General features: G+C 43.3%; 2 protein-coding genes across 3 annotated transcripts; one reads left to right on the forward strand and one right to left on the reverse strand.

Moving 5' to 3' along the window:
* Window positions 1–834: 834 nt before the first annotated feature.
* Window positions 835–14016, forward strand: aebp1b (AE binding protein 1b). Its single transcript, XM_082555619.1, has 22 exons — window positions 835–1681; window positions 2529–2702; window positions 2788–2844; window positions 4301–4693; window positions 6341–6406; window positions 6892–6957; window positions 7267–7350; window positions 8370–8441; window positions 8536–8645; window positions 8948–9087; window positions 9171–9255; window positions 9342–9486; window positions 9566–9654; window positions 9893–10016; window positions 10254–10450; window positions 10581–10757; window positions 10926–11089; window positions 11228–11763; window positions 11859–11998; window positions 12696–12795; window positions 12883–13049; window positions 13142–14016. The coding sequence occupies exons 1-22, from the start codon at window positions 1450–1452 to the stop codon at window positions 13517–13519; spliced, it is 3696 nt and encodes a 1231-aa protein (XP_082411745.1). The 5' UTR covers window positions 835–1449; the 3' UTR covers window positions 13520–14016.
* On the reverse strand, window positions 13805–18314 carry pold2 (polymerase (DNA directed), delta 2, regulatory subunit). 2 transcript variants are annotated; one of them, XM_082555621.1, is made up of 11 exons: window positions 18177–18314; window positions 17767–17994; window positions 17548–17669; window positions 17338–17461; window positions 17140–17254; window positions 16861–17059; window positions 16651–16731; window positions 15159–15316; window positions 14715–14842; window positions 14525–14626; window positions 13805–14380 (listed from the first exon to the last, which is right to left on the reverse strand). In XM_082555621.1, the coding sequence occupies exons 2-11, from the start codon at window positions 17990–17992 to the stop codon at window positions 14220–14222; spliced, it is 1416 nt and encodes a 471-aa protein (XP_082411747.1). In that variant the 5' UTR covers window positions 17993–17994; window positions 18177–18314; the 3' UTR covers window positions 13805–14219. The 2 variants fall into 2 exon arrangements, with proteins under 2 accessions (XP_082411747.1, XP_082411746.1); XM_082555620.1 differs by having other exon boundaries at window positions 17767–17999.
* Between the last annotated feature and the right edge of the window lie 71 nt (window positions 18315–18385).

Consider the following 18385-nt stretch of genomic DNA (forward strand, 5'->3'; position numbering starts at 1 on the left):
GCAGTAGTCATATCCCCCATCGATAAGATTGCACAACACCATAGTTTTCTTAAAATCAAATCCCACGCAGTCTGTTTTCCTTTTCTGCGTCACTGTCCTCTGAGTCTGAGACAGTACGAACTAAATGATTTTAGCAGGTTTTCATGCACTTGGACGTCTGTACCTGTGTATCTGTCTTGTTCATCACAGTCTGAAACCCATTCAGAGGACATCTCTTCTTTTTCTGCTCCTAAGCAGAGTTTATAGGAGTTCTACGGGCTTCACAATGCTTTTTACCACATTGCTTAATATCTGGATTCTAAATCTAGAAACTGAAATGATCTAAACTCTTAGCCTAGACTTATTAATGGATCAGTCATTCTTCATTGAGACTAGCTGCAACCTTTTCTACACACCCAGAATTTAAAGGCCCTGACAGGCTCTCCAAACAGTGGACAGAGTAAGAGGAGGATGGGGGATGGTTAAAAAAAAAACACAGCAAATGTTAATTCTGTCATCTGCTCAGACAATTCTCTTGCCCAGCGTGTGTATTACTCCAACCCCCCACCCACCCACCCACCCCCCACCCTTTTGTGTAACACAACCTTTTCTCCAGAAAGGAGAAAGAAAAATACGTAACACTCAGAGGAATGAGCGACAGTGCACCACACTGAAGTGATGGAAAGCAAAGATCCCCTTTTTTTTAAGTACCAAAGAAGAATCTATGTTTTACTCCTGCCTGTTTCCCTTTTTTTTTTCTCCTCTTCTTCTTTTTTGGAATTCCTCACTCTGAGGATTAGCTTGTGTTTGTCTCAATCCTCCCCCTTTTGCCCATTCTCTCCTCCTCCTCCTCTTCGGCTTGTGGAATTCAATGTCCTAGGAATCACTCCCCTCTCCTGCTGCTTTGTGGTGACTGAGGAATTCAGCCAGAGCCGAGGACGAAGAAAAATTGGCGTTTAACTCCAGGAGGTGCAAACCCTGCAGTCTGGGGCCCTCACCTGCCTTCCTTCATCCTCCCCCTCCAACTCCTGTCTGAGCACTGCACCTGTTCTGACTTGTCGGCCAGGTGGAGGGGATCCTCTAGCCTTGCGCTGTTTTTTCAGCTGACCCTGGCTTCGGGGTAATTAGGAACCCTGTCTATTAATTTGACTGGATTACTGCTTTGCTTTGCATCTTTTCTTTCCGTCTGTCTCTACAACCCACCTCCCTTCCCTCCCTGTGTATCTCTACCCCCCTCCCACTCCATCTCTTGTCTAGAGCAGTCTGAGGCTGGCTGACACTGTGGCTGTGTGGGTATGTGTGGAGTTGCAGAGGTTTCCCTTCTCGAGTAAAAGTGTGGATCACAAGGAAAGAGCACACAAGGGGGCCTAAGGGTGAAATTTAACCTTCTGGCAATTAAACTGGAGTGAGTGTTGAGCGGTTGTACAAACTCCAAACCAAAGGATTGTGCGAGTTGGAAGAGCAGCAGGTATGAAGATCCAGGCTGTGACTGCGTCTGCGGCTCTGCTGGCCCTGTGCTGCCTGCTGATGATCCCTAGAGGAGGAGAGAGCGCCGGGGGAATAGTTTCTCTCCGGCAGGCTGGGGATCAGCTGCGAGACGAATCGCCGGATGACCCAGAAAGAGAGCAAGGACTTGTAGCAGACTTACTCCCAGAGGAGGGTGGCATCAAGACCAAGAGAGAAGCAGAAGCCAACCAGGCAGGTAAGTGGAAGAAATTATATTTTGTACTTCTAAAGCACAGATGTGTTATGCCGACAAGATATCAGAGCTGCTGAGGTACTGCTTGAGTTGTGGCATGACATGGAGCAAATGCAGACACAAACACACAACGATTCGGTCTCTGACAGCTCCAACAGCGTGACAAAGTCCATGTGCTCGTCTGTCCACTCCTGCTTCCCCGCACAAGGGAGCGGGACAGATGAGCTGGTTTAACTCACACCAGACAAGAGAAGAAGACACTGAGTCGAGCATCTTGCAGACAGATTTTTTTATGACGCGTACCTTTTCCACTGCCTCAGTTGCTCAAGCCCTGCATGAATAATGCTGACTCTTCTGTACAGTCCCGCTAACACACTTCAAGCAATAAGCCCAGTTTTTGGAGCCATTAAATAAGCTCTTTGATGAGTCTCGCTTATGCTGCTGAGGTGAAAGCGGTACATTTATTGAGTATCTGGACTGATTTTGGATCATTAAAGCTGAACTGTGGTTAATAGAGCACAACTAATGGAAAGAGAGAAACATGGTTTCCATGAAGGTGCCACAGGACTTGAGGAAAAGTCAAAAGGAAATACTGATGGACCTCAAGCAGCCACTGAAATGTAATTGGCAGTCTGGACTTTCCTTGGAAACACTGCAATGTGATGCAGTGAAGAAATAGTTGCATAATCTCAGACCCAAGCCTCATAAAAGAACTAATTGTGTCTTTAGCTTCTGTATGCAAGGAGGAATATGTTTTCATTTCAAAAGATTTTGTCACAGAACCGTGAGGAGTGGGCTCTGGAAAACCTCTCTCTCTCTCTGCCGCTTCTTTTTTTCCCCTTTTTTCCAGATATTTTAGGCCGGGTGAGGAGGGCACCTGATGAAGACAAGAAGAAAAAGAAGGACAAGAAGAAGAACAAAGAGCCAAAAGACCCCAAAGCCACCAAAAAGCCAAAAACCGACAAGAAGGGAAAGAAGAAGGACAAGAAAACAACAACCACAACTTTGCCCCCGACCACAACAAGTGAGAAGAGAATACTAAGCCTTGAGCCTGCTTCACTGATCACTTGGATTTGATTGTTGTTAAATCTTGTATCTTATATTTCCAGCGATCCCAACGGAGCCACCCACCGAACCATATACAGATTACCCCTATCCCGATGCCGGTGAGTGGCACACATGCAGGGGCTGCTTGAAGAATATTGACTCAGTTGACTACTAAATTTGAGTTCATATAACTATATTGTTAATATGTGTTAATGTTAATATGTTAATATTCTGTGTGTTAAATTGCCTCCCACTACTGGCTTGGAAAAACATGTTTAACAATTTTTTTTTAAAGGCTGGGAATATAAGAATATAAATGGGATATAAACATGACAATATAAATGGAAACTTCAACCATTGTATGCATCGAAGTCTGAACAGGATTTGGTCAGTGCTACTGCACCTTTGAGAAAATTTATGTAAATCGCAAAATTATGTCATTCAAGTCTGTTTTGGGGTGGACCAGGAGCATAAAAGAAGTGGATTTGCCTCTGGTTTGTAGATTTGAAAGCCGTAACCTCAAGCATTTTGAGGGCTGGATGTGAACACAATGGTGAGCTGCAGAGGAGTGTGGGATGAATGTAAGAACCTGAGGACACTGTCCACATAAAATCTGACCATTCAAATCATGATCATGCAATACTGAAGAAGATTTCAAACACCAGGGTCAGAGGCCATAAAATGACCACAGAAAAACTTGACAGGGATGATTAATCTCATTAAAGTTTTATGCAGCATGACTTCGTTGTCCCAACACTGTTGAATATTAGAGAGTTTAAGTCACTTCCACATTAGCTTATTTTGTACAATACCAGATTGTAGACAGATGGAGGAATCTACCGTGACATCACCCATTGGTTTCTGAAGTCTGGCCTTGAGATGAGTGTTTCAGCTGTTTCTGCCATCTTGGTGAAACTGGAGCTCATGAGAGGGCAGTTTTATACCGCAGATAATCTTCCATTTTGATACACGGAATGACCAAGATTTTTAAAACAGACCATTTTTATCCAGCGTGACCCAAAACGAAAGACTGAGCTCAACAGGAAAGTGTTTACAGAGGTCAAGACAGAAAGCTGTTCTCCCTTTGACATTAGGCTTAGTAGCTTCTGCACCCAGAAGCTACTGAAAATGACAAAACTTAGAGTTAGAAAGATCAAATGTAGCCCCCTCCTCATTTCTGAGCCAGCTACCAGCTCAGTGTTACATTAGCCTCACATAACACACCTAAATCTCTAAATCACAACACTGAAATGAAGACTGAAATGTGGCACACACACCTAGATGTAAATATAGCACCTATTCCGATTAGGCAAAAAAGTTGTGCTCTTTTATGATTTTTTACCCATCGAGGGTTACAGTGTTTGTTTGTTTGTTTGTGAGGATTTGTTGTTGTTTTTATTCAAATACAAATTTAAAACTAGAAATATGTCTAAGTAGTAGTGGAAAGGAGGAAAAATAATTTCAGATCCAGTTCAAAAATCAGAACATTATAAAACACCAGAGAACCATAAAAATATTTGTGTCCAGACTTGTGAGCTCACCATCAGCCAGCTTTTGTGTCTGTTTCCCTCTCAGAAACTGATTACTGGAGCCCAGAAGATGACTACTGGGGTCCTGAGCCCACACCCTCCAGGCCAAAGCCTGAGGCTGCGATCACAGATCCCCCATACGACTACTGGAAGCCAGACGCCCCCGTAACAGATGCCTATGAAGACTACTTTAAACCAGATGAGGAAGACCCAGCTGCTCTTGTAACATATGCCTACGATGACTATTGGAAACCAGCAGAGAAAGAAGTGCCCACTTCAGCGCCTGCCATCTACGATGATTACATGAAACCAGACGAGACAGACCTCTACACCTCTGTGACCGATAACTATGACAGCTACTGGCAAGAAGTAAACCCAACGCCTGCTGCCCCTGATACAAAGCCTGGAACAGATGACAGCGATTACTGGGATGCCACATGTACGTATAAGTCTTTCGTGTCTTTGTTTTGATTGAGGATGTTTAGTGTGGAGGCAGTTTATGTAACATGAATAAGATGATGAAAGCATAATTAGATCCATGTGGCAAAATGGGGGGGCGCTGAAACAATTCTGAGAAATATCATGAATTTACTTAACTGACAGGGGTGTTTACAGGAATTTTTCAGTGGGGTAGGCCAAGGTGTGGGGCACGATTAAGGCAGGGGCCCCGTAGGAAAAACAATTGTCTTAAATATTTTTTTTTTTATCAGAAATGCAGAAAATTGGTATTAAAGAAACTGATGCTGCACAAAAAATACTTTTACAAGCAATCTGACTCTTCACTTAAGTAATAGTAAAGGTTTTTATCATCAGCTTGTACTTTAAAAAGCTTGCTTTAGATACTTCGAACTAACAAGTAACTACAACTTGAAAATAACTGGTGTAGAGTACAAAATGTGACACTTATATACAAGATGTAATGGAGTAGAAGTAGACAACAACATAGAAATACTAAGGTACAAGTAAATTAAAACCTTACTTCGATGAAATAGTAAAGTAAATTCTCTCATCTGATGGTGTTAAGTATTGTAGCATTAATAGTAATGTACTCCAATAGCATTAAAAGATTAGGAAACACCCTCACCTTCAGAGGGGATGGATGCCACCCCACATCCTTCCTCTAGGCACTCCCCTGCCAGTGGAAACTTGAGTCGAGACAAATGCTTTACTCTCTGTCTTGTGAAACTTGACATTTAAAATAATGGCAGTTAGTAAAATTTTAGTTTATGTCTTTAAAAGTATGAGGGAGTCAAACAACAAGAACTCAATTAGGTCAAAATTTCCCCTTTGTTTTATCATTACTGCTTTGCGGTGTGGAAATAAAAACTGCTGGTAGTGGTTAAAAAGGATCATTGTCAGAGTTTAAAGTGCATTCTTTTAATGCTAATTGAGAGGTCATGTGTACAGAAATAGTTACAGAATCAAAGGTGTCTTTTTTAACAGTGCTGGGTTGTATGATATTATCAAGAAGCTTTTAAATTCATGATTTAAAAAATTAAATATTTCAATTTCCCCATGAAAGTGGTCACTTGTGCTTCTTTTCTTCAGAAACATACTAGATGATCTAAGACAGTGTTACTCTTTGTGAAACAGAAGGAAAGAAGCAAAGAACAGACACAAAAAAGGAGTGAACTGCATTATGGGAGACATTTACAGAGAGTAGGCCAGCAATCTGTCCAGTGGTTTGTTTAAGCTGAAGGAACTGCGTAAACTTCTGATTAAATAACGTTTAATAACAGATACCCGCTAATCTTTTGGATCCGATTTTCAGACATATTGGAGAAAACTTTTATGAGCGCTCTTTATTTCTTCCAGCTGAAGTCAACAGAGGGCTTTTTTTCCACGGGATGAAATGCATGCTGGAAACAGTGTGTCGTGCAGACCTGTGACACTCATCTGGATTTGAATGGCATGCTCTCATTACTCTTTGTTTCCACACTACTGTACAGTACCTATGCTCCTTCAGCATTTCCAATGATTCACTCATACTTGGCCCTTCTGCATTCTTGCTTATATTCCCCCATTTCTCTGTCTGTTACACTTAAATCACCTCTCAGCTTGACCTTTTGAATTCTTCTTCCTGCAGATGAGGTGCAACCGTCACCTGATGGTAAAGAGGTCAGCCCAGAAATTAAGGTTGAAATCCTGCCAGGTGACTGCAGACTCTCATGACAAAATCAACTAATGTGAAACCTCTAGTAAGCATTAAGATACAAATGAAATAGCCAGCCCATACTTTGTGTTTCATTAGAAATGCAACACATGAGAATAACACTGGAGCTAATCTATGAGCTGACCTGCCCTAGTTTACACACAGGAGTGGGTGGGTTTATTTCTTCCACACAGTCAACAAAACTTTCCACAGTTTTCTTGTAGAGCAACAAAAAGCCCTGTGATCAGAGCCCAGCAAAGTTATGTTTCTCATAAATGGGGAATTGAAGATTTAACAGCTACGTTATACAGCGGGCATCACACCAGCATCAAAATAGAAAACTCCTCTTGTGGTTGAATAATTCGGGCCACTGCTAAGTTGTAAAATTTTGCATGTAATCCCATAAAGCTTGACTCTGTAAAGTAGCGGCGCCTCCGAGGGGCTGAACGAATCGTCTGACTTCGTGTTTGTTCTCTTTTACACAGAAGAGCCCACCGCCACCGCGCCCTATGAGGGGACCTGGTATGATGATTACGACGAGTACGGGATGAGTATGTGGCCGCCCGCTCACACACATGTGAATCACAACCATACTCAAATGTTTTCTATTATTGGTTTAGTCACAGAGAACTTCCTGCCAATAAAGCAAACAGCAAAAGAAAGGGATAAACAACAGTTGGGTCAATAGCTTTCAAGTGTTCCTTGATGACCTGTTTGCATTTCTTAATGACTTGCAAAACCACAAAAAAAAAGCATGCATATACAGTACACTACTGTGCATGGCTCTGTGGTAATCATTGTTGTTTCTATGAAATTATAAGTGATTTTCTTTCCTTTTCTGTTGTTGTTGTTGTTTTCAGAGAGAAAAGAAGACGAGACTGATGAAAAGTGGATGGAAAAAGAGCGAGAAAGAGCAGCCAAAGAGAGGGAGAGGGAAGAAAGAGGTAAGGAGACCCACATGGGATTCTTCTTTTTGTTATTTGCACCACCTTGCGTAATCCTGTCAAAGCAAAGAGAGTGCCTCATGAACCCAAGTGGAAAAGTACTAACAATGATGTTGTCTCCCCTCAGTCATATCTAGTCATACTAAGAGAATGCAGATGTGATTTCCATGCATACAAATGTGTGTGTCTCGGGCACTTGCTTTAACTTGCATGACAGGGACAAAAGTTCACCCCACCAAAGTAAAACGGAGATTAGGGCTGTAAAGAGTTCAGAAATCTCATATGGGCTGGGCCCAAAAGCAAAGAGCGTGAGATAAGCTAAGAAGGCTGTGCCGGCATCGGATTGGAAGTGAGGGATGAAGAGGAGTGACAACAAAGGGAGAAGTATTTCAGCTCTTTTGTGCCACGTGTCTGCCGTGCGTAAAGTTGAAGGGGTAAAGCCCAGAGCAAGTGATATATAACACCACCAGGACTGCTGTTAATGAGGCTCTTCCTGTGTGCACAGTTTGACCCAGACTAGGTCTAAGGTGAAATGATTTTGCAGACGTCTCTGAGAGTTGTTGCATTCTTCCGTAAACCAACTATATGCATCTACAGATACTGTGTAAATGGGCGCATGTGTGTGTTGTGGGTGAGAGAGCTTACAACATGTTTTACATTCTCACTGTCAGCCATGTAACCAGCATCACGCTCCAGTATGTGTCAGAATATGAATAATGACAATGGGTGAGAGACTCTGCAATCTTCCTTCATGGTAAAAGTCCAGGTCAGAGGGATGATGATGATGATGATGAGTTTCAGAGCAGACTTGGACTAGAAGCTAAATCATAACATCTGGTGTGCTTTGTTTTTTAACCGTAATCTGGCCCTCCAGGTCCCCGTGAGGACTTTTGGCAAATAAAAATTGTAAAATAATACTGAGTTCCTCCATCATTTCTGGGCAGAGTAAAAGAAAAAAAAATTCAGCCAAGACAGCGCAATTTATTTTGCATTAAGACTGTTTGTCTGGCCTCGGACAGAGAGAGCGCAGAAGCTAAAGGAGGCAGAGGAGAGAGCCAGGAACAGGCCACGTGTCTTCAAAGAGCCAAAGAGTAAGTCAACATCTGTTCAAATCTGGAGAGTATACGTAAGCTTTTGCTGAATGTAATTAACACATTATTTAAATGTTCTCTTTCTGCTTGGCAGAGTGTCCTCCCCTGGGGATGGAGTCTCACAAGGTCGAGCCAGATCAGCTTTCAGCCTCTTCTATGTCTCAGTATCACTTTGCACCTCAGAGGGCGCGCCTAAACATGCAGGTACACAACAATCAGGGCGGGGCCATGCACCTACAAGCAGGCCTTGAAATAACCACCAGCTGCCAGCAACACTGAAAAATACTGTTATTGTTGGGTCTGTCACTTCCAGGAGCTGCCTTAGTGGTACATGCTTGACGGATTCTTTTAAGTCCTCAGTATTTAAATCAACAATGTGTTTTTTTGGGGGGGTGGGCGGGTGGGGGTATCCAAATTCTTCTGTTAATGGATGCAAAAGTAGATATGTTGCTTTGGCACTCAAGATACTAAAAGGGTTCGAGTATTCAGTAGCATGTGTCTCCCAGGGCTCCGATGATGAGGAAAACATAAGAGGTGGAGCGTGGTGTGCAAATTCAGAGGATGCTATCCACTGGTTTGAGATAGATGCTCGCAGGGCGACAGAGTTCACCGGAGTCATTACTCAGGGACGGGACTCCTTAAATGAGTAAGAGACAAACAGACACGCAGACATAAATATGCATCATTTGACATTCCTACACCCAACAATTTGCCCTCTTCTTCTGTCAGCAATGACTACGTGACGTCCTACTTCCTGGCTTTCAGCAATGACAGCAGAGAGTGGACCACCATTCACGATGGATACGCCGACTGGGTGAGTTCATCTAAAACTGTGCCACTTCCACAAGCACCAATACTCATCTTCCTCTCCCCCTCATTCACATGTCCTCTCTTGTGCAGTTGTTTTTCGGAAATAATGATAAGGACACCCCAGTGATGAACCAGCTTGCGGTGCCCGTGGTGGCCCGCTACATGCGAATTATCCCACAGAGCTGGAACGGCTCTCTTTGTATGAGGCTGGAGGTCCTAGGCTGCCCCCTGCCTGGTGAGTCGTATGCCCACACACTCACACACACCTTAAACACAGAAAATGAATAATTTTTGCTGCTCTTTTCTCCAAACAGATCCAGTTAATGTTCTGTACAAGCAAAATGAGGTGACTCCCGTGGACTACTTGCAGTTCAAACACCACAGCTACTCGGAGATGGTTGATGTGAGTTTCCCTGCAAAGTTTATCTGCTGGCTGATAGAATTCCAGGAGGTCCGCTTTAAATGCTCTAATATAAATTGCAGCTTCATTCTGTCCCAGTTTTTCATTTGAACCACCAGAGACCAACATGACATTTCCACAATAACATAATATTCATTATTAACCATCTGCTTTGTAGTGCGTAATGTAATCAAATACAATGCTTTGCATATTTACTGTTGTCTTTATCTCACCTATTCAGCTTATGAAGTCAGTGAATGAGGAGTGCCCTAACATCACCACCATCTACAGCCTGGGCCGCAGCTCCAAGGGACGGGAAATTGTTGCCATGATAATCTCTGGCAATCCCACAGAGCACGAAATAGGTGGGATCTCAAGCAGGAAACGGGCAGATAGCCGTGTTCTTATTGTAATGTGTGCTATAACAACACAAATGCTGTAATGTGTAGTATTTCAAACAGTCTGGGATGCTGATTCGTTGAAATTACGCTGGGTCTTTATGGCACCACTGTGGTATCCTGCAAATCCTAATAAACACCAGGCGGACACCAGCAGATTAAGGCTGACAGACAATTACAGTCTCGCCCCGGTTGTCCCCACAGGTGAGCCAGAGATCCGCTTCACGGCAGGTCTCCATGGAAATGAGGCAGTGGGTCGGGAGATGATCCTGCTTCTCATGCAGTACCTGTGCAAAGAGTATAAAGACAGAAACCCCAGAGCCCAGCGCCTGGTGGAGGGAATACGCATCCACCTGGTGCCTTCGCTCAACCCTGACGGACAGGAGGAAGCTTTTGAAGCGGTCGGTGTAAAAAACAATCAATTAATGACAACATGTTTTAAATACTGTCTAAAACAAAGAGGAAATGTCTGTGAAACATAGTGGGCTACTTAGATGAGTATGTCTCTTTTACCCAATTTCTACTCTGCAGGGATCAGAGCTGAGCAGTTGGACCACCGGTCACTTCACCAATGAGGGCTTTGACATCTTCCAGAACTTCCCTGATCTGAATAGTATCCTGTGGGATGCTGAGGATAAGGGCATGGTGCCTAAACTCACCCCCAACCATCATGTGCCTATACCAGAGCACTTTGAAGCTAATAGTTCGGTAAAGCAACAAACAAACAAATACGCATATAGATATAGATATAGATATAGATATAGATATATAAAGTCTTTGAGACTAACCAGGTTGTGGTAAACAAAAACAAAAGTATGTTACATGAGATTCTGATCCTCTGTCTGTGTGATCCTGATCTTCCTGCTTTTGTTCCAGATTGCTGTGGAAACCAGGGCCATAATCTCCTGGATGAAAAGCTATCCATTTGTGTTGGGTGCAAACTTCCAGGGTGGGGAGAGAATTGTGGCCTATCCTTATGACAGCTTACGTCTCAACAAGCCTGCTGAGAGCCAGAAACCTCAGAGTCGCAAGAAGAGACAGTATGACTTGTTTCCCTACCTGTGTTCTGTTGTTGTTTCTGTACCTTTACGTACACACGTATTGTCCAAATGCTAATTTTTCACCTCTGTGAACCACCAAAATAGTGCTTAATGATTCATTTAGAATCATGTCTGCAGGTATGAGGATGAAGGTTTTGATGTATCTGAGTGGGGAAGGGGCTACCATGAGGAGCCAGTGGAAGACTGGAGAAGCAGAGGGTATGCAGAGCCAGAAGAGGAGTGGCGGGGCCATGGATTTGACCATGGTCACGACACAGGCTATGACCATGGTCGCGACCCTGGGTACGACCATGGTCGCGACACAGGCTATGACCATGGTCGCGACACAGGCTATGACCATGGTCGCGACCCTGGGTACGACCATGGCTATGACCCTGGGTACGACCATGGCTACAATCACGCGTACAACCAGGGTTATGGGCACAGGGAGGAAGAAGACGATGACAGAGGAAGAAGTGCAGGCTACCATTATGCTGAATCTGAAGATGAGCCCCGCGTGACTGCAGACGAATCCCTCTTCAGGTGGCTAGCTATCTCCTATGCCTCCACACACCTGACCATGACACACAGCCATCACGGCTCCTGCCAAGGAGACACACCAGGAGGGGGTCTTGGAATTGTCAACCGGGCCAAATGGAAGCCAGTAACAGGCAGTAAGTAGAGACCAGTGCGTTTAAATTCCCACGTATGTTTATAGCACACCCTGGTGGACAGTAGTTGCAATACACGCTCTTGATCTTCCCTGCAGGTATGAATGACTTTAGCTACCTGCACACCAACTGTTTGGAGCTGTCCATTTTCCTGGGCTGTGATAAGTTCCCTCATCAGAGCGAGCTGGCGTATGAGTGGGAGAAAAACAGAGAAGCAATGCTCATCTTCATGGAGCAGGTTAGTCCCAAACAAACACAAACTGTAACCTGTCCTGACTGTGCTTCAGTCTGTAGTGAAAAGACTATTCAACATCCTGCTGGATATAATGTTGGATTTTAAAATTTCTAAAAAATAAAAATAAATAAAAGTACCTAAAATTGTGATTTACAGCATTGTGATTTTGCAGTTATTCCTCCTCTGTCCAACCGAGATGTTTCCCACGCTGTATTGGTTTTCCCGAGGTTGCTCCCCTTTATCCTTAGATTTGTCCACTGAGGGTCGACTGACAGAGGATGTCATATGTTGTACAGTTTGCGGAGCTCTTGGAGGCAAATGTTTGCTTTGGCTGTATAAGTTAACTGTCTGTTGCTTTGAATAGTTGATCGCAGGTGTTTAAATTCATATACCACTTATCAAAACAGTTTATTATATTATACATATAAAAGACCCAAATGCAACATAAAAATGGGAGTAGGATCAAATATGATTCTTTTGTAATGGATGATTTTTGAGTGGAATCATTTTAGAATAACTGAATCATTAAACCACAGCTTTTTGGATCAATCCAAGTATAATTTTGCTCAATTTTACTCCAAAGTCCACTCATGAAAAAATGAAACTACTGATTTTACTGAGCAGTTGAAGAGAACTACTACTCAGCAACTGTACCTTGTACTTTGCTTCTTTCACTCATGTAACTATTTGTGTACTTCAGGTGCATCGCGGCATTAGAGGGATTGTGAAAGATCAGCAGGGGAACCCTATTGCAAACGCTACTGTATCTATCGAGGGGATAAATCACGACGTGACCACAGGTCAGTATACTGTTCACACCATCACTCAGGATGTAATAAAATATAACATAGCTCAAACTGTGCTCAACACTACTGTTGCCATTGTAGCACCAACGGGGGATTATTGGCGTCTGCTTAACCCCGGGGAGTACCGCGTGACGGCTCGAGCTGAGGGCTTCTCCTCGTTGACCAAACTCTGTGTGGTGGGCTATGAGTCGGGTGCGACTGCCTGCAGCTTCAACCTGGCCAAGTCCAACTGGGACCGCATTAAACAGGTAAGACTGTCCCAACTTGAAGTGCCTCGATGCATGTGCATCTTAGCAGTATTCAGTAAAGCCTCTTTGTTTTTTCTTTAATTTCTCTGCAGATTATGGCCCTCCACGGCAACAAGCCAATTCGAATTGCCTACAGCAATAGCAGAGTACAGTACACCACAGTCAACAATGGCCACAGGAGTGTGATCGGTGCCAGTAATGGGTCTTCCACAAATTCTCGACTCAGTCCTGAGCAGCGACGGAAGCGCAAGATCGCTCTCATCCGTCGTCTTCGCCAGCGGAAGTTAATGAAGGCCATGTCGATGAGAACGACGTTACCCCCTACAACAACCACAACCACAATTCCCACAACAACAGAGGCCACCACATCCTGGTATGAATCTTGGGTCTGGGGAGAGGGACAGTCCTCAACTCCTGGCGGCTTCACAGACTCCATCATGGACTATGACTACAAGATCAGTGACTATTAAAGAAAACACAAGTGGCTTGTTTCAAGTAAACCACCGTCCTCTCTTAACTGTAGTTCACGTTGCCGTGTTGTACTTAGAGCTGGCTGAAGAATCAAATTAGGGCTCTCGTCTTTGTACGACGTAAGCAATGGGAATGTACAGAATATCAGCTATATTAAAATAGTACATCTGTTAATCAACATTTGAAATAAGGTCTCTTCACAGAAATGGAACCATTTTAGATTTTTTTTCCCCAAAGATCACACTTCATTATTCTCTGACTCGTTCAATCACTTGTACGAATGCTTCGTGAAAAGAAGTTTATTGTGGATGCACATAAAAAAAACTGTTATTTACACGATCTTCACATATGGCAGAAATATTTTTAGTGTGAACATTCAGTAAATGTGGGAGAACTTGGTAACAGATGAAGGAGTACAGAGGTTTTTATCATGTTTTCTCAGACACAGATGGGTTAGAAGAGTTATTTTTCAAATAAAGGCTTCTTATTAAACCACGAGGGTCTCTTCCTTTCTTTTTCATTTGCTGGTTTTCTTTCAGTTCAATGAAAAAAAACAAAAACACAAATGTTACTTTAACAGAAACACTGAAAGGAACCCATGAGGTAAATGTATCTTATTGAAAAGCTTGTGTTTTTTGGATTGAAGTTAATTTGATCCTTCTCTGGCCAAAAGGGAAAAAAAAAGCATCAGCTGTATCCTCAGTGGCTTACGTTCATCTCACTTTCCTCATCTTCATCTGCAGAGAAGGCAGAAAAGCTGATTGGCTCACAGTGAAGAGTGCGTAAATTGACGAGGCACGCCATCTGTGTGCTGCTGAATTCTGGAACGGTAACCAAAAGGACTTCCTGGCCATCCGGACCTGGCGGGATGAGAATACGAGCAGCAACAGTTAATTATTTATTACACATTAGTCTGTGTGAATAGTACATTTGTAGCTTAAAACAGATCATATGATAACATCCACAAAGTTTCTTCTGTTTACATGCAAATGGCATGCACTAACCTTTGATGAGCTTGGAGTCAAAAGTAGGGGCATTGCCACTGAAGTAAACATGGGGACACTCTTCCAGGATGAAAGGGTCTTTTTGGTAAAATGGGTAACAACCTGAGCAATTCAGAGAAAATCTTGTCAATAAACCAATAGTGTGTTTAGATTTACCAGAGGCTCTGCGTGTTATTCTGTATCAACTAACCTAATGTGTCAGGTGCCGTCGGGGCCAGATGTCGGAGTCGAAGCGTTTCCTCTAATATTTCCAAGTGGCTGTCCCTGCTGCTGTACCTCTGAATGTCACAAACGTTCTGCCCTGATGTACCGAGGAACCTTCAAGGAAACAAGCAAATACATGTAAACCTAAACATATTTGCACCTAGAAGTGAATATTAAAGTGGATATGAGGCATAAATGGAGCCCTGCTCTGAAAAACTGACATAGGCTAAGTGCGTCTGTGAAGTTGGATTTAAGAAATAGTGCTAAACACGTTGAAAATTTAAACTGTAAGCACTTATTTTTCAAATCCAGCTACACAAACAGAGTTATATCCATGTTAGTTTTTGAGAGCAGGGCTCTATGGTGTAAATTAGCCTGTATACTTGTAGTGTTTCATGCCCACTGTAACAACATGTGTGACGCTGCTTACCTCACTCCGTCTATGCTGGCGTGGTATGGATTGGATGCCAGCTGTAGTGTGGGGTAAACGGACGACAAGGGGAACATGCATCGGTGGAGAGGCTGCTGTGGGAGGGTGTAGTTGGTGGGGTCGTACTGGCCAGGCATTACATCCACAGGAACCGAGGCCTTAATCAGCAGGAGACAGTAATGTGTAGCAAAAGAAAAAAAACAAAACAGTAGAGTTGTTTAGACGGTAATAATCTGTGCTTTTCCTCTTTTCCTCCAGTCCAGTTTATCCACCATCACCCTTCTGCACATGCCCAAACCACCTCAGCCTGTCTCTCTAACTTAGTGTCCAAACCGCTCAACCTGAGCTGTAACTCTGATAAATTCATTTCTAGTCCTGTCCATCCTGCCCACTCTCCATGAAACTCTGAGCATCTTCAACTCTGCCTCCTCCAGGCTCAACATCCTGTCTTTTTGTCAGCACCACCCTCTCCATACAATACATCATATATTACAGCATGTCCAGCTCGTCTACCTGCTCTTCTTCACCTCTCTTGTGTAGTCTTTGTGAGGCTGCCACGATTTATTATAATCAATGACGTCAACAATTAAAATTTAGCGACGTAATTTTATTGTCGACGTGTCACATTCTAATACCACGTAAATCTGTTTTTTTAAATGCAATACACTACAGGGGGCCATGGGGGCAGTATCCCCTATTTCGTCTGCCAAGACTGAACTCAATACTAAAGAAGAAGAAAGTAGTGCTAACTGCAAAGCAGGACAGAAGAAAATGGAAACGGGGATTTAAAAAAAAAAAAAAATGTGAAAGAATTTCACAGAAAACAAATAAAGTAAATGCAGACTGTGCAAAGCAGAGCTTTCCTTCCAATTTGCTGTGGGACGAGATAACAGGGTGATATTCACTGGTGGGCAGATGAGATACTGGAGCCCAGAACAGGTGGTTTGCCCACAGGAAACGGAGATAAGTTATTGAAATAATCATGGACTAATCGACTAAAAAAAAAAAAGGCAGATTAGTTGACTACCAAATTATCTTTAGATGTAGCCCTAACTCCTTGCTTTGGATGGTTGACCCCAGGTACTTAAACTCATCCACCTTCTCTACCTCTGCTTCTTACACCTTCGCCTTCAAACCCGTCTCCCAGTCATTCACACACACATGTATTCTGTTTCGATTCGACTGACTTTCCTCCACCTCCCCAGCTCCTCCACCACCTGCTCCTTACTCTTACTACAGATCGCAGTGTTGCCTAACTATATCATACTCCATGGAGATTCGATTCGTGCCCGAACTCATATGTCAGCCTGTCACCACTGCAAAAAACTAAGGGCTCAAAGGCAATCCCTGGTTTAATCCCATCCCCATCTATCATTCCTTCCACACTTTCTCATACAGTATCACAGGTCCTCCCTTGGCTCTCTTGGATGTTATGAATCATAACATAAACATTTATCATTAAAGTAAACTGTGTCAAAATCTTCAGACTTACCACCAGCTGAAGCAACAACTCATCTAGCAAACGAATGGCATCCACACTGCCAGCTTGAGTCTTCTTAGTAAGATACTTGGCCTGGGGAAAAAAACAAAAAAAAACAGAGAAAGGGTAAAATATTTATTTTTATGTTTTAAGTAAACCAGTTCACATGAGTGACTTGGGAGGAACGTGACTATATGACAAGGTTCAAACCATTTTTCCCACCTTTGTTGATGCATCCTTGTCTTGAGTGTTTTGACTCAGGAGGTTTCCCGCCAGCAGAACCCTGGAAATTGTTGCTGCACCACTCTGCTCCCCGAGGTCACCGAGCTGACCAGTTACCATGTCGACAAGCAACTGTAGGCCCAGCATGCTGTCAGCATGAGTACTGCCAAGACCCAGACCTGATGCCAGGAGCACAAACCTGTATGAAGGCAGGCAAAGCAATTAATGTTGTTTATCACTACAGGCAGGGATTTACACCAATTAGATGTGTTTTCATACCTGTCAGAGTCAAGTGCAGGCCTTGCTTTCTGCAAAGGAAGATCCGCTGTGCAAAAGTCCTCAACTGTGAACTCCCCATCGTTCCTCTCAGCACCATATACTGCAATGACGCTGCCTAAGAAAGACAACAAGAAACACCTACATCAGACTCATACGTCCACAGCTCATGTGATGCTGACATCCTGAAAAACTACCAACCTGTGACACACTTGTCTTTGTCAATTTTCCCCTCTAGTTTAATCCTCTGCAGTTCATCCTCCAGAATCAACTCATCTGATTCATGAATGTATTTTGCTCGTGCAGGCTGGGGCAGGAGGTTGTGCTGGAGAGCAAGGAAAAAGAAAGTTGTTAAAGTACAATTCAGTAGCTGCTTTCAATGTGTGGGGTGAATTTAGCACTACTTCCAACCTCCTCACTGATTTCTTTCAGAATAGATGGCTGCAAGGCCATACGCTTGAACAGAGTCCCTACAATGCAACACTGCTCCGCTGTTTCTAGATCACACAGCTTCTTGATAACCACATCTGATCCTGACAGATACAGAACAGAAAAAAAAACAGATTAAGAAATAGAAATCAAATGTTTCAGTGTCCCTGATGTAGGTAGGTAAGATTGCTCTGAGCTTACCCCACTTCTGCTGAGCTCTCTCTGACAGCAGAGGCCTCATCTGCATGAGTCGTGCTACGTAAATGTGAGCATACTGGCGGCTGAAGCTCCGCTCCCCAACTCTGTAGCGTTCAGAGCACTGACTATAAGCCAGAGACGTCCTCTCAAACACCGGGCCCTGGTCCTCCGAGGCAGGACGGCAGAGCAGAGAGGAGCCCTCCTTCTGTACACTTAGGTCTGAGAACATGACTGTCCTGAATAAAAGCACAGGAGACATAGAAATGGGTCTATTTTAGATTTCAAAGGCTATCAATTTAAAGCACAGTCAACTCAATAACATGCTTACAAGTGCAAGTCTGGGTTTTTCCTAAACACCCCGACTTTTCATGAGAATACCCTGAAAATTAATATAATATGACAGATATAACGACCTTGCCGAAGAAAATAGACGTTTGCACTTCAGTTGCTACTCCTCTGAGATCAAGTGTGTTGATATTTTCAGATATCGACGATTATTTTCAGTAGCTTGCGAGCAACAGGAATAATTCCCGCGAAATGACCCGCGCACCGGTGACAGTCTCTATGTACGAGGGCAAACTATCGCGAGAAGTAAGAAAACATTTTAAAAAAGTCAAAAATC

The sequence above is a fragment of the Aulonocara stuartgranti genome (assembly GCF_965226115.1).
Source record: "Aulonocara stuartgranti genome assembly, chromosome: 12".
In the NCBI taxonomy this organism is placed as follows: Eukaryota; Metazoa; Chordata; class Actinopteri; order Cichliformes; family Cichlidae; genus Aulonocara; species Aulonocara stuartgranti.